Source organism: Aspergillus vadensis (assembly GCF_003184925.1).
Source record: "Aspergillus vadensis CBS 113365 unplaced genomic scaffold BO88scaffold_5, whole genome shotgun sequence".
Lineage (NCBI taxonomy): Eukaryota > Fungi > Ascomycota > Eurotiomycetes > Eurotiales > Aspergillaceae > Aspergillus > Aspergillus vadensis.
In genome coordinates this window covers 293,771-307,201 of record NW_020292043.1, presented here as the reverse complement: position 1 = coordinate 307,201, position 13,431 = coordinate 293,771, and the positions used below count along the sequence as shown (strand labels likewise).

Here is a 13,431-nt window from a genome sequence, read left to right as displayed (position 1 = left end):
CATCGCCTTGTATACCTAGACCTTCACACATCTAGCCTCTCTCAAATCCCCTTTCCCTCGGGCTCTATCCTTTCCCCTTTTCCCTTCCCGCTCTAGTTCTAGTTTCCGCATCGGCTTCTGCCGCCATCCATCCACTTATCCATCCACCCATCCCATACATACATACAGTATAGCTAGGCTCTCGCCCCTCGCCTCCCCGTCCCTCGCCCCCGTATTTTCGCCACAAGAGACACACACAGACACAGGGAGAGGGATTGAGGCGCAACCCCACATACGTACCTACACAGAACATGGTACCACACCCCGGGGAACTTGTGGACTGACTCGCGGGATATGATGTTTGTTGCCAGTGCCATGTTCCTCCTTCGTCCAATCCCTGTCCCTTGGTTAGGGCTTGGCTTTCGTCGTTGTGTGGCTGCGGCTAGAGAGGGGAGGGGAATTTACAGGGACCCAGGGTGGTGGGAAGGAAGAAAACCCAGTACCTAGGTTAGTAGTCCTTAGTTTAGAGGGCAGCACATGTGGTGGGTGGGAAGTTAGGCTGGTTCTAGAGGGATTGGGGGGGCGTTTGGTCCGTGAGTCCGGTCGGGCGAGGGGGAGGAAAACATGGGTGTGTTGCTTGGATACGTGCATGCATACAATGTAGATTGATGGATGGATGGATAGAGGGATGATGATAATGGATTATTGATTGGATTTAATTTTGTGACAATACAGGGACAATTGGTTTGTCTTTTGTCTTTTGTCGTATTTTGTTTGATTACTTGATTTAGTTCAGTTGGTTAAGTTCATTTGGACATAGGAAGCTACTACTAGCTATGATACTACTTACTACCTATCTGAGGAGGAGTTGGTGTAGGTTGGGGGCGGGCTGTCAAACTTGCTTGAGTTGGTATACACGGCATAAAGGGGGAAAAATGAAAACACTAAATCATCCACACACAACGGCAGGCAACTATGCAGGGCTAGCTAGCAAGAGAAAAAAGCTATCAATCACACTTTCAAACAATCCCCTCCCCCCTCTCATCAAACATGGTGGAGAAGAGGAGAAAAGAGGAGGTGTGGGGGGAAGAGGGGATCAAAGAAGGGAGACTAAATCCTGTCCGACAAAAAGTGTAAGTAAAGGAGAGTTATCAAATCAGGCTATACCCAACGACGGCACCATCCCCTGTTCCTCCTTGTGCTCACTGCCCACCCGGTATGACACTCGGTACCGCATCTTGATCGAGTTGCCCTTGCCCCCCGCTACCCCGGAGATAAGCATCTCCTGCTGCACCCCATTGTTCTGCAGCGGTCCAATGTCCCGCCCGGACTGCGGGCGGAGTTGCAACGTGTATGCCTGTGGGAATTGTTTAGCTTCTTCCTCTTCTGTCCGTTGGTTTTCGTGCCCTGTCCGAAGGGAAGCGGGCAGAACTTTACGACTCACCTTCTCCACAGCCACCTGGAAGTGTAGTTCGTTCAGTGGCTGGCTCGTGCCGTTCGAAAACAGGGCCACCACATGGATCTGCTGCGACTGCTGGGGGTGTCGCCGCGCCACAAATTCAATTCGGAGTGCCGAATTCAATACCGATACCCGGTTGGTGCTCGGTAGCGTGTTGCTCTCCGGCAGCGACGATGCAAAGTTCCATTCGTCCTCCTCTGCCGCCTTGCCGCTGCTGCCAACCGGTTGCATCGGTCCGCTTCCTGCCAGATCGAGCAGGGACCCCCCAGCGGCTGCATGACCGGCTGCAGATCCTCCAGACGGGAGGGGACTGGCATGTCGGGGACTAGCGGATACCAGCGAAGCGAATGGGTCGACAGCCGGTGGGGGAGTGGGCGTTGCGACGATGCTCTGGGGTCGTGCACTTGGCACCGGAGTGGCTGACTGAGATGGCGGTTGAGAAGAGCTGCCCAGCGAGGACAAGATGTCGTAATTCGGCTTGAATCCAGCAGGAGCCTGCGGTACTGGCGGTGTAGCAGTGGTCGTGATCGCTAGCACGAGCATTAGCCATGTCAACTCTTTCATGTCAGCAGCAGATGTCTCCTACATGGTCCTAACGAAATACCACCCACAGCCGGAGCGGGTTCATCGATTGACAGCCCCAGCAAGTCGTTCTCCAATGAACTGGCCCCGGTCGCGGCCGGCGCACCGTTGCCGTTGGTACTGGCACTGGCAGGAGGTTCCGGGTCGAAGTCGATAAGCGACAACTGGTTGTTCGCGTTCTTCGATACACCTGTTGTCGTGCCCAGTGTGCCCTTGGGGATCCGTGTGGCGGCTTCCCAGTCGCCCTTCTTGACGAGCTTGTACCGCTCGATGGTCCGGTGTATGCTATCATTGATCTCGAGCAACTTGTGAACCGCCTCCGGATCATCCGACTCCTCCTCGCACATCTTCTGGATCTTGGGATGGGCACTCTGCAGCGCCCCAGCCAGTTCCTAGCAACCCGACAGTCAGTTGACAATCAAACGAGACACAGCACGCAACCCCAAGCTTACCTCAAACACATCACCCTCCGCGACCGGGTCACCAGGCTGGTGACTCTGTAGCATTTCCTCCAAGATCTTCGCCTTCTGCTGCACCTTGGCGACCTCTTCCGCCGCCTTGGCCCGGTAATCAGTCTTGTGTCTGTTGTCGTACCCGGCCATGACCTTCATCAGACGATTAGCCTCCTGCAGATCCGCAGGCGTACCCCTACGAATCAGCTCCTGCAATTTAGCCGATTGGGCCTCTTTCTCCTCCTCCTCCATCTCCTCCGCGGACCGCAGATTCTATTCAAATACCACTAGTCAGCAACTCTCCCTAGAACCAGTGGGGGCGGGATCACGCACATCACTCGGGTTCAAGACGGCCGCATCCTCATGGCGAATTTCCGGAAACACATAACCTTTGTACAGTAATAGCCGATGCATGTCACGAATATGACCTAGATCCTCCTTGTAGCGCGATGTCTGGCAGATCGTCTGTCTCCACTCCTCAATGGACTCGAGGATGCGATGTTGCACCCGAGTCGGCCGCAGCTGCGGGCGCTCGGGGAATCGACGAACGAGCTCATTCAGAAACTCTTTAGTGCTAATTTGGAGGTGAAATGGGTAACCGCAATTTTTGACGCAAATGTCGAGAAGCTAAAAGGGTGACAAGAGTCGCAGAGGTGGAATGTTAGCCCCGCATTCAGGCACATCTAAGCTCCATTCATTATATCTGGACAAAAGCCTACCGCCAATGCTAGTAACGCCACATTCTGATTCCGCGAGTTGATTAGATGGACGATTTCAAAGGCAGCTTCGCGAGGTCTAGAAGTGTGGAGGGTTGAGTGGGTTAGTTGAACGGCGCGGGTCGGTGGACGCGACACAGTAGTTAAGTAGCAACTCACGCATTGCCCTTCTTGGAGTTGATCAGATCGGCCACTTCAAGGTTCAGGGCGAGGTTGGGTTCGTAGTGCGACAAGTCGCAGGCATTTCCTGTAGCAGTCGTAAATATTTAGCCAACCAAAAAATCAGAACAAAAATGTATTGGCGTGTGTGTTGCTTTTTGGGAGGGACAAGAACAACAGGGGTGACGTACGAACAGCCCGTTGCAGCGGTGTTAAGCCCGGCTCAGCGTAGGCACCGAAACGGTCCCTCGCTGCCATGCGTGCTGAAGCGGCCTCCAGGGTGACGGTGGATTATGTGTAAGATGGAGAAAGGGGAGGGAGAAAATTAACAAGCACAATTGAAATAAAGGGAGTCAGTCGAACAGGACGACTCAGGGCGGAGAGTGAGGGGAAAGGACCGGAGACAATAGAAAGAGAGAGTGAGAGAGATAGAGAGGGGATGAGTTAAGTTAGTAGCTCGAAATGGAACCAACCGACTTGGTTTACTTGCCCGACTCACTCCCGCTGGCTAGTTCGTTTTCCCACTCCACGTGTGGCGCCCGCCGTCATCTTCAACTTTCCCCTCTTCAATAATTTTCCGCAGTTCTTCAATCACCTCCACGGTCACGCAAAACACCAATAACAACAACACATACTCACCATGGTCCGCCATAAAAAAGACAACTTCGCTCGAGGAGGCAAGAAATTCTCCTCCAAGGGGCCCCCCCGTCCTCCCCGCCGCGATCCCGCCGACCCTGACGCCGATGATGCCGACCGCCCCTCCAGACCTCCCTTCAAAGCCGCCTGCTGGGATCTGGGTCACTGTGATCCCAAGCGCTGCTCAGGAAAGAGATTGATGAACTTTGGTCTGATGCGCGAGCTGCAGATCGGTCAGCGATTCCCAGGTGTAATTGTCTCGTACGTTGTCACCCATCCCACCCTATACAACAATCACCAACAAAACCCCAACAACTAACATCCACATCACCACTATTCAGTCCCAACGCAAAGAAAATCATCTCTCCAGCCGACAAAGACCTCCTCGAACAATTCGGCGCCGCAGTAGTAGAATGTTCCTGGGTGCGAGTGAAGGAAGTTCCCTGGTCGCGAATCGGAGGGAAATGCGAACGACTCTGTAAGACCCCCGATTTGACAACCCATACCGACATCACGAACAATAATACTAACACATCAATTCTGAAATGAAAATAGTACCCTACCTCATCGCCGCCAACACAGTCAACTACGGCAAACCCTGGCGCCTAAACTGCGTCGAAGCCCTCGCCGCCTGTTTCTGCATCTGCGGTCACGAAGACTGGGCCCGCCAAGTCCTCAAACCTTTCCGCTACGGCGAAGCCTTCCTCGAAATCAACGGAAAACTACTCAAGCGGTACGCTGCCTGCGCCGACGAAGACGAAATCAAGCGCGCCGAGGAGGAATGGCTCGCCAAGATCGAGCGGGAATACGAGGAGAGTCGGGCCGCGGGCGGCGCAGACGATATTTGGACGGTGGGGAATACGAATCGGAGGGCCGAGTCGGATTCCGAGGAGGATGATGAGGAGGGTTCGGGCTCTGATAAGGATAACAATGATGAGGAGGAAGAGGAAGAGGAAGAAGATAAAGACCCCTTTGCGATATCCGACGACTCGGAAGAGGAAGAGCAAATGGCTGCTATTCGGGCTAAAATCCTGAATTCCAAGTCGTTTCAGAATCCCTCGGCTTCGGATAAGCCGCAGCCGGAGAAGATTGCGAGACCGGAGGAGGAAGGATCGAAGTCGAGGCCGTTGGAGGATTCAGATGCTGAGTCTGGGTCTGCGGAGGGGAGTGAGGATGAGGCGTTTGATAGTATAATCAATGCGACGCCGGTGACGGATCGGACGGGGATTATTGCGGCGCAGAAGAAGAAGGAGAAGGAGACGTTTAGTGCGTCGTTTTCCAGGACGGTGGTGGATGCGCCGAAGAGGTGGTAGTGGATTGAATCTTTTTTACTCTTTGGGAATGGATTGGAATGGACTTGGACGTTACAAAAGTTATGATATGAGCATGCATCTCATGGGTACATATAACTAAATAGGCATGAATATAATGAATGATACCGTGATGAGATTTACTACTATGGATGGATTAAGTAGTTTGTTGATCGATTGATGTAGATTTATCGGTCTTTCTTTTCTCGTTTCTTTAATATAAACAGCGAAAAACCAACCCCGTCCCGTTCATTGCTGTCCCCGTCCCAGTCACATACAATGCATGCAAAGCATAATGAGGCATCTCAGACATACTCAAGGCGATCATAACCATCTCATGCTCAGCGAGAAGGGGGTGAAGGAAAGAAAAAAAACAATAAATTGACTGAAACCCTTTTGCCCTATTCCGAATGAAGAGAAATGACTACCCCCTGCAAGCACCCCGCAAAATTACAAAGCAACTATTTACATAACATAGAGCACATTCACGTCTAAATGATTCCGTCAGAAAATTCCATCTTCCTAATCACGAAGCGACAGGCGACTGCTTACCCAAGGGATGGCTGCAGCTCAGCTGCGGCTTCTGCGTATACTTGGTGGACAACTCGTCTCGGATGCTGTTCAGCAGCTGGACGTAACTCTGCTGCGGGTTCTTGCGAAGCGCGCTGATAAAGGCCCAGGACATGGCGCCGGTAGCCTGGCCGGCGATCTGGGCGTCCTGACTGGTCTGGTCGTCCTTGCTGCCGGACCACATGATAACGTCGGCTGGACTGGTCTTGGTCTGGATGGTGCGCTCGTACGCCTCGTCGCCCTTGGTCGCCTTCTTGAAAAACCCAACGGCCGTCGACATCATGCCGCTCATGTCGCCACGCGCGTAAGCCGAAACCACACCCAGCAGGCCCTGGCCCGCCTCCTTGGCCAAGTTGGGTTCCTTGAGGATACCCTGGGTCGAGTAGATGTAGGGCAGGTCGAGTGCGGAACCCGAGTGGCAGGAGTCGAAGATAGCCGTCAGTCGGACACCCGGCTGCAGCGGTTTGACCATGATTCGGTGCATCTCATCGTCAACAATGTGGCCGGCAGCCCGGAAATCGACCGGGTAGATAACTTCGTCGTATCCGTCGTCTTCGTCGCCGTCAAGGTCAGGCGTCTGTCCACCGTGTCCTGCTATTGTCAGAACCAATCCAGCAAATCGGAGTTATGAGAACGGCATACCAGAATAGTGGAAGAAGAGCGAATCGTTCGGCTGGGCATCCTTGACGAGCCAGTGCATAGCCCGAAGGATGTTAGCCTTGGTGGGTTGACTCATGGGGTTTTGTTGATCATCCGTCAGGAGGACCATGTCTTCGCGAGCGTAACCAAAGTTCTGGTTTAGGTAGGTGGACATGTTCTTGACATCGTTGATACATCCGCGCAGCTGGCCCTTCTGGTTGAAGTAGTTGATACCGATCAGCAACGCCTTTCTCTTGCCCGTGCAGCGCGAGTACTGGAAGTTGTAACCCTGCGGCGCGCCTTGGCCGAAGCTGACGGGTTCGCTGGGCGGCGGCGGAGGGGCGCTGTGGTTGCCTTGGTTGTAGGAGTTATGGTAGACATCGGCGATACCTGATAGAGGCGTCAGGTGGGATAGAAGCTTGCACAAGACATCGCAGTGACATACCTGGCCGGCCCCCATACATCGGGCCTTGGCTGGCAGAAGGATAGCCACCCTAGACAAGCGACGTCAGCTTCCACCCATACCCACCAACATGCAGAACAGCGACGCATCATGCAAGACATACATTGTATCCGTTTTGAGGGGGTTGCGATCCTTGGTACTGCTGAGGAGAGGGCTGGCTGTAGGGGTAAGGGTTGCTGGGAGGCTGCTGTTGACGATAAGCCTGGCCGGGGTAACCACCGCCCCCGTAGGACGAGTGGTGGTGTGAGTGGTGAGGATTCATCTGTCTGCCAAAGCTACGTCAGCGCGACGTCTCGAAGTAGCGATTTCGTATTTGTGATGGAAATTCTGAAGAGGGACTGAGAGTTTATGGAGAACAAAATCTCACGAGGGGAGCGAGCAAGGAGATCTCACGGTTGCTGATATTGGGGCGGGGAGCCATAGCTCTGCTGCGGAGGAGGATAGGAATATTGCTGCGGAGGGTACCCGGGCGGGCCCGAGTAAGGTGGATAGTAGGACATGATCTGACAAGAAAGAGGGGGGGGAAGAGAAAAAAGATCAGGTGAAACCAGAAAAAAGGTTTGATGTGAGGATGGGAATGCAAGCCGGCAGGAAGCAGACAAATAAGAGGTGAGTGAACGAGGGACGGGGGGGAAAGGTGGAAGGGAAGGATGGAGGAGGAACAAGAAAAGGCGCAGGCGTCAGTCAGTCAGTCAGTCAGATGGGGAACCGATGGCAGATTCGCAGCATAAGCCAGTGGAGCGGATCGCGCCGATTGGGTTCCGGACCGGGGAGAAAGAAGGGGGAGAATCAATACAGAAGAAACAAATAGCAATACTAGATACTAAGTAATAAAGACCCAAATCACTGGGAAACTAAAACTAAAAACTAAAACTGATGGGCGGTTCTTACTCCCCGAGGAAAGGCACGACTAATTAAATTAATATGTTAATGGTCTCCCTGCACGACGCACGTCCATCCATCCTTCCTTCCACTCGGTCCCTCCGGCGCAGAAAAACAAAGCATGCCTCGGTCTCCCCGAATCCCTTCTTTGCTCTCTTTTTCCCTAAGGAGTCTTTTCTGCCATAAGCAAATAAACGAACATGCCCAATTTCAGACAGCCAGCCAATTCCTGCATTCCCCATGTCTTCCCCCCCCCGATCCACACCTTAAATAGCACGGACTTGCCTATCCACCCCCTTGGGCCCAGAATACTCATCCAGAAAATTCCCAATCATCCCAATCTCTACAAAGTAGATCTTCCATCATGCACAATCCCTGCGTGTTTCCTGCTTGCTGCACGTGACTGTGCAACAACCTGCTAGCTACACCGAAGAATGAATAGTTCCCATACGTAAGTAGGTAGTAAACAGACACCTCAGGCACTAATTATAAACAACTCAAATTTTCCCCTTTATAGTTATGGGAGATTCGAAATTTGCTTTACTGTACCAGTGGTACCTCTCTTCCTCCCTCCAACCTATCCCAATCCATCCTTCGTCTTCCGACATTTACCGTCCGCGTCGGGGCATGCCACGTCCGCGGCCTCCTCCAAGCGCCCGCTGGGCAGCACCCGGCGGCAGGCCTCGTGTTGGGGCCTGAGCTTGGGCCGACTCTTCGTTCTCTGGAGGGGGAAAAGAAAATCACCATCGGTCAGCCTAAAGGATACTATAGGGCTTGGGGATGACACTATATCACTGGGGTACTCACTGATCGTCTCGTCCACACTCAAGATCAAGCATGCAGCCTCCACTGCCGCCTGAATGGCGTTCACCTTGACCAGACTGGGCTCCCACACGAAAGCCGCCATGTTGTCCCGAACACCCTCGTGATCAAAGTCGACACCAGCCCAGGTGTTGCCCTTGCGGTGCTCCACCCGCAACCGGTTCAGAATGTCCGTCGCATCGAAACCTGCGTTATCGCACAGCTGGCGGGGGATCACCTCCAGGGCCTTGGCGAACGCCTTGACGACCGCCTGCTGCTTGTGGGGCACGTTGCGGTCCGCAAAGCCGTGCATGAAGCTGGACAGTTCCATCTCGGTGGCACCACCACCCGCGACAATGGTCGTGTGGCGGAGAGCGCGCTTGACAATCATGATGGCATCGTGCAGACTGCGCTCGACCTCGGCGATGAACTGCTCCGCTCCACCACGCAGCACAAGGGTGCAGGTCTTGGCCTTGGGGCACTCGGAGAAGAGGTTGTAACGCTCACCACCGATCTGGCGCTCCTCGAAAATACCGCAGGTACCCAGGTGACGTTCCTGGATGTCGCTGCAGGTCGACTGGGTAGCCGCTCCGGTCGCCTGGCAGACCCGATCCATATCATCGGCCGCAACGCGACCAGCGCAGAAGATGTCCCGATCCGCAAAGTATCTGTAGACAAGGAGAAACAAGGTAAGCAGGTAGACCAATTGCCAGGAAAGAGTAAGGGAGAACATACTGCGTAGCCAAATCACCGATGGGGAGCTTGCTGAGAACAACCTTGGCTCCGGTCTTGTAGATAGCCTCCAGCTTGTTGTAGATGATCTGCCACTCGGCATCGACGATGGCCTGGTACTCCGACACATGCTCGACGCGCACCTCGGCGTTGTCCTTCTCACTCTTCAACTCCAGCTCGACGTTCAGGCAGACAATCTTGGGGTCCTTGAAGTACTTGGGCTGTTGCTCGAAACCGGCGTACGAGAAGGTCTTCTTGAAGGCGACACCGTTGACGAACAAAGATTCCTGAAGACCACCACCAGTAACCCGCTTCACACCGATCAGCTTCTCGTTAAGGTCGTCCTGGTCGAGCGACAGCACGGCATCCACCACCACTAGGGTATTTAGTCAGCATTCGTTCCCACGAACAACACAGCACCCATGGATAGGGGGGAACCCCTTACTCTTGGTGAAGAAGTCCGAGTTCCGCTTGATCAGCTTGCTGTTCATCGCCGTTCCGGCCAGACGGCGGAGCGTCTCAACCTTCTTTTCCTCGCTTCCCGCAGACTCGATCACGTCCACAGCGATCTCCTTAATCTTGTTGACGGCCATCGCACTTCCCCTCCGTAGACCCTTGACGATGGTCTGTGAACTGACACCCTGCTCGACAAGTTCGCGAACTTCCTTCAGAATTTCACCGGCGAGGACGACAACCGACGTTGTTCCGTCGCCCACCTCAGCATCTTGAGAGCGGGCAATGTCCGTGAGAATGCGGGCGGCGGGGTGAACGATATCGAGAAGCTAGAACAGAAGACAAGGACAAGTAAGCTCACGAAGTAGAACAAAGTAAGAATAAATATTGCCTGGAGTCTTCCGAAGGAAAGATATGAGAGTTTGTTTCGAGACGCACCTTCATCACAGTAGCTCCATCGTTGGTGATAGTCTGTCTACCGTTGCCGTCCACCATCAACAGGTCCCCTCCATAAGGACCGAGAGTGCTCTTGATCGTGGATTGCACGGCAACACAGGCATTGATGTTGGAGATGATCTGACCCTTGCCCTGGGAGGTATCGGTGCCTGAAGCAAAAGAAAACAATCAACGGAGTCAGCAAAATCTCTCAGCGATGACACACAGATGCCAATGCAAATGCGGGCGGGTTGACGGACCCTCCTTGAGCACGATGATCGTGGGTGCTTGGCCAGCGAAGGCCATTTTGATGAGATTATTTCAGGGAAAGAGGGCGGAGAAAAAGGAAGTTTCTGAGCCAACGGACAAGGGGCTATAGAAAGATGAGATCGTGGCCCTGAGTGTCCTAGCTGGTTGGGGGTTCGATATCGCTGCTCGACCAAAATTTCCCCGAGCTTCTTTGGGATCGAAACTCTCCAGTGCTGGAGGCGGTGACCAATCATGCCGCGCCCCGCAGCCCTATTTGCTGCTTTTCCCCTCAAAACCACTTCCTTGACATTAAGAAAGTCTTATAATGTGCGTATATCGAATGTACTATTCCTAGCAAATAATTGTCTTGCTTTATGCTCATATTCTTTTGCTGTATAAGGTCAAGTTCTCATCATCTGAGGCCACTTCGTCCACCACATCCCTGAACCGTTCCTCTGGTCTCATCATTTGAACCCCACCAGATTCCTGTATAATTCGAATACAGCTTTGACAAGAATACTTTCTCGAGACATTAGACCGGGGTGCTGGCATAACACTATTTACTCGACTTATGAACACTATAGAGTCTCTCTTCAAAGTGCTACTATGGTCATTCAATTCCATCATGATGGCTTCCAGGTAGCCGCTCAGATATGTAGCAGAGTGGTCGGGTTGGACTTTTGAGTAGTACTATGTTGATGATAGTAGTAGTACTACTTACTCTATAGTGCATGGGATTTCATATGTGGTATTCGCTACTGAGATCCTAACTGATCCAAACAATAGTGAACAAGTCTATTTAAGTGATAACCCGCGATTGCCATTGATTAATCTCTCATATGCTCGCTGGAAGGTCGAGTAGCATTACGTCTACCGCGTTGGTTACTAGTATAACTCTCACCAGCTCGCTTACGGATGCTCACATCTTGATACAATCGTCTTGAGGGCAGTTTGTATGCAGGCTGTCGCAACCGCTAGACTGATCATATTCGGCGGTAATGGACGTGGTTTTTGCCGTCTCTCTACCCCATGTTCAAGGCTACACGGGTGGTGTATCCTTAGCGCAGATTCCCCTCAATCGCCCCTAACCAGCAAATAGAAGCTAAACATGAGCAGGTATAGGGTAAATATCCAGCCGTGTGTTTCATTTCAAGTTCGTGTGAGATTTAGTAGAGACGCATTGTACGCGGACCGAGCACAGAGAAGTAATGCATAACCGAGATTACCTAGGCTGGCTCAGCTGAAGCGGCCACAGCTGAAGTCGATCGTCTAGACCATAAATTGGGAATAGCCTGCCGATCGACCCAATTATCCAAGCCAATAATATACAGGAGACAGTGTCTCGAGAAGCGCCGCAAAATGTTCAGCAGTAGCTGCGACCGCTAAACAGGGGAGGGAGTGGATATGGCACAGGTTTGGGGGAAAGTGGCGCATCTATAGTTAGGACTTGGAAAGAGAAATCAGAGAAATTTGAGAAATTTAGCCCAGAACTCTGATTATTTCCGTCAGGAAAACTAGATCCATGGGCTTGTTGTATAGTAGATCAAGATAATGGATGCGACGTAAAACGCATTTCTGCGCGACATAGGGAGACATCTCTGTTCTAGACCTCGAGTTGCAGATGCCTTGATGCTGATCGTACCTGTCGAATGGAATAATGGGAATTCCAAGTTGAAATTGACGTAGTTGTATCTGTTTGGGCATTCTGATTTACCCTAAGAAGCTTTCAATATGTTGTGGGGAGTAATGCCACTGGAGAATCACTGCGCGAGTGTCGTCCACATCCATGGCCATGGCTATGATTTCTAGCCCGAGGTCCGTGATCCATACCAACACATCCTAGTAATGCTGACTGCCTCCTGGTTTTGTAGTGCTCTTCTAGTCTCCTTTGACCCGAGTCAACTGATGCGTTCTTTTCTCGCGAGGATTTCAGCTAGGCAACTCGCATTTGTCCGAGAGATCTTTTTCTGGGCTTATCTATTGATTAGGATTCCTGACTATAGTTTGCCCAGCATATGGCCAGATAGTCCAAGGTTTGACCATATCCGAAATATCAACTAACTAGTGAGCTGCGTAGAACGTCCCTCAAGAGAGGTGCTTTCCGTACAAACGTCACCGACCCGTAACCAGAGTGACAATTCAGAAGAGTCCCCAAAAAGTAAATCATGCATTAATTTATTGACGGATGTAAAGGGAGAGCGGCCCAAAATCGGAAACAGATCCCAATGTAGGTGATCATTTGTGCGATTGCCCTTCTGACGCCAATATCGATCAAGGAACTTGTGTCTAGTAAACCCCATGAAGTCCTCAACGAAGACGAGAGATATAAAAGACAGATATTGACTCCTCCCAGTGGTCACAACGAAATGTATCTATAGCTTGTAGATCGTAAGCAGGTCTACCATGACATAGAGTTTGTGAATGTTACACGGCAAGCTCATGCGTTCTTGACAGGTCCACAGGACAGTGCCAGTACACCCAAGAACAGGGTGAAACAGAGAGGACTTACATCCCATAATAGCCAAGGAAAAAAGACATACAGTATTCAGCATTGAATTTCCCAAGGTAATAGCTCATGCACATCTCACTTGCCTGGGTTTGTAAATTGTTATGGCTAATAAAGTTATATGCCTTCAAGAAGCGAGGCAAAAGAACAGACGCTTGTGGCGCATCCAGGGCTCTCGGTTGCGAGGATCTCAAAGATAAACTTGCACAGCTTCAAATACAACTGGCATGGTGGATGACCTAAACCGACTACAGCAGATAAAAGTATTACTGGAGTTGCTTTTCGAGGAATGTAGATCATGCAGGTCAGGTGATGTAGAAGCGTCACCCACATCTTTGGGCTCTTCCCCTCTCTACTACATCCTCGTTTTTAAGCTATTGGCCGAGCGACCAGACTTCATCCGAATCA

The 13,431-nt window shown here is 52.0% G+C and overlaps 4 protein-coding genes across 4 annotated transcripts; 1 reads left to right on the top strand and 3 right to left on the bottom strand.

The window, feature by feature from the left end:
• Nucleotides 1-773: 773 nt before the first annotated feature.
• BO88DRAFT_402809 (VHS domain protein) lies at nt 774-3,779 on the bottom strand. Its single transcript, XM_025706203.1, has 8 exons — nt 3,539-3,779; nt 3,348-3,435; nt 3,192-3,267; nt 2,806-3,099; nt 2,473-2,745; nt 2,025-2,412; nt 1,424-1,968; nt 774-1,336 (listed from the first exon to the last, which is right to left on the bottom strand). The coding sequence occupies exons 1-8, from the start codon at nt 3,603-3,605 to the stop codon at nt 1,136-1,138; spliced, it is 1,932 nt and encodes a 643-aa protein (XP_025565250.1). The 5' UTR covers nt 3,606-3,779; the 3' UTR covers nt 774-1,135.
• Nucleotides 3,780-3,886: 107 nt separating this feature from the next.
• BO88DRAFT_402808 (ribosome biogenesis TSR3 family protein) lies at nt 3,887-5,433 on the top strand. The gene is made up of 3 exons (XM_025706202.1): nt 3,887-4,244; nt 4,325-4,461; nt 4,539-5,433. Exons 1-3 carry the CDS (start codon nt 3,988-3,990, stop codon nt 5,294-5,296), a joined length of 1,152 nt encoding a protein of 383 aa, XP_025565249.1. The 5' UTR covers nt 3,887-3,987; the 3' UTR covers nt 5,297-5,433.
• Nucleotides 5,434-5,819: 386 nt separating this feature from the next.
• Nucleotides 5,820-6,945, bottom strand: BO88DRAFT_423377 (caspase family protein; the record flags this gene model as incomplete). The annotated part of the gene is made up of 3 exons (XM_025708644.1): nt 5,820-6,457; nt 6,506-6,892; nt 6,933-6,945. The coding sequence occupies 3 exons, from the start codon at nt 6,943-6,945 to the stop codon at nt 5,820-5,822; spliced, it is 1,038 nt and encodes a 345-aa protein (XP_025565248.1).
• Nucleotides 6,946-8,455: 1,510 nt separating this feature from the next.
• Nucleotides 8,456-10,574, bottom strand: BO88DRAFT_335215 (chaperonin-containing T-complex subunit CCT7; the record flags this gene model as incomplete). Its single annotated transcript, XM_025702834.1, has 6 exons — nt 8,456-8,568; nt 8,655-9,316; nt 9,384-9,756; nt 9,826-10,162; nt 10,272-10,438; nt 10,529-10,574. The coding sequence occupies 6 exons, from the start codon at nt 10,572-10,574 to the stop codon at nt 8,456-8,458; spliced, it is 1,698 nt and encodes a 565-aa protein (XP_025565247.1).
• Nucleotides 10,575-13,431: the final 2,857 nt, after the last annotated feature.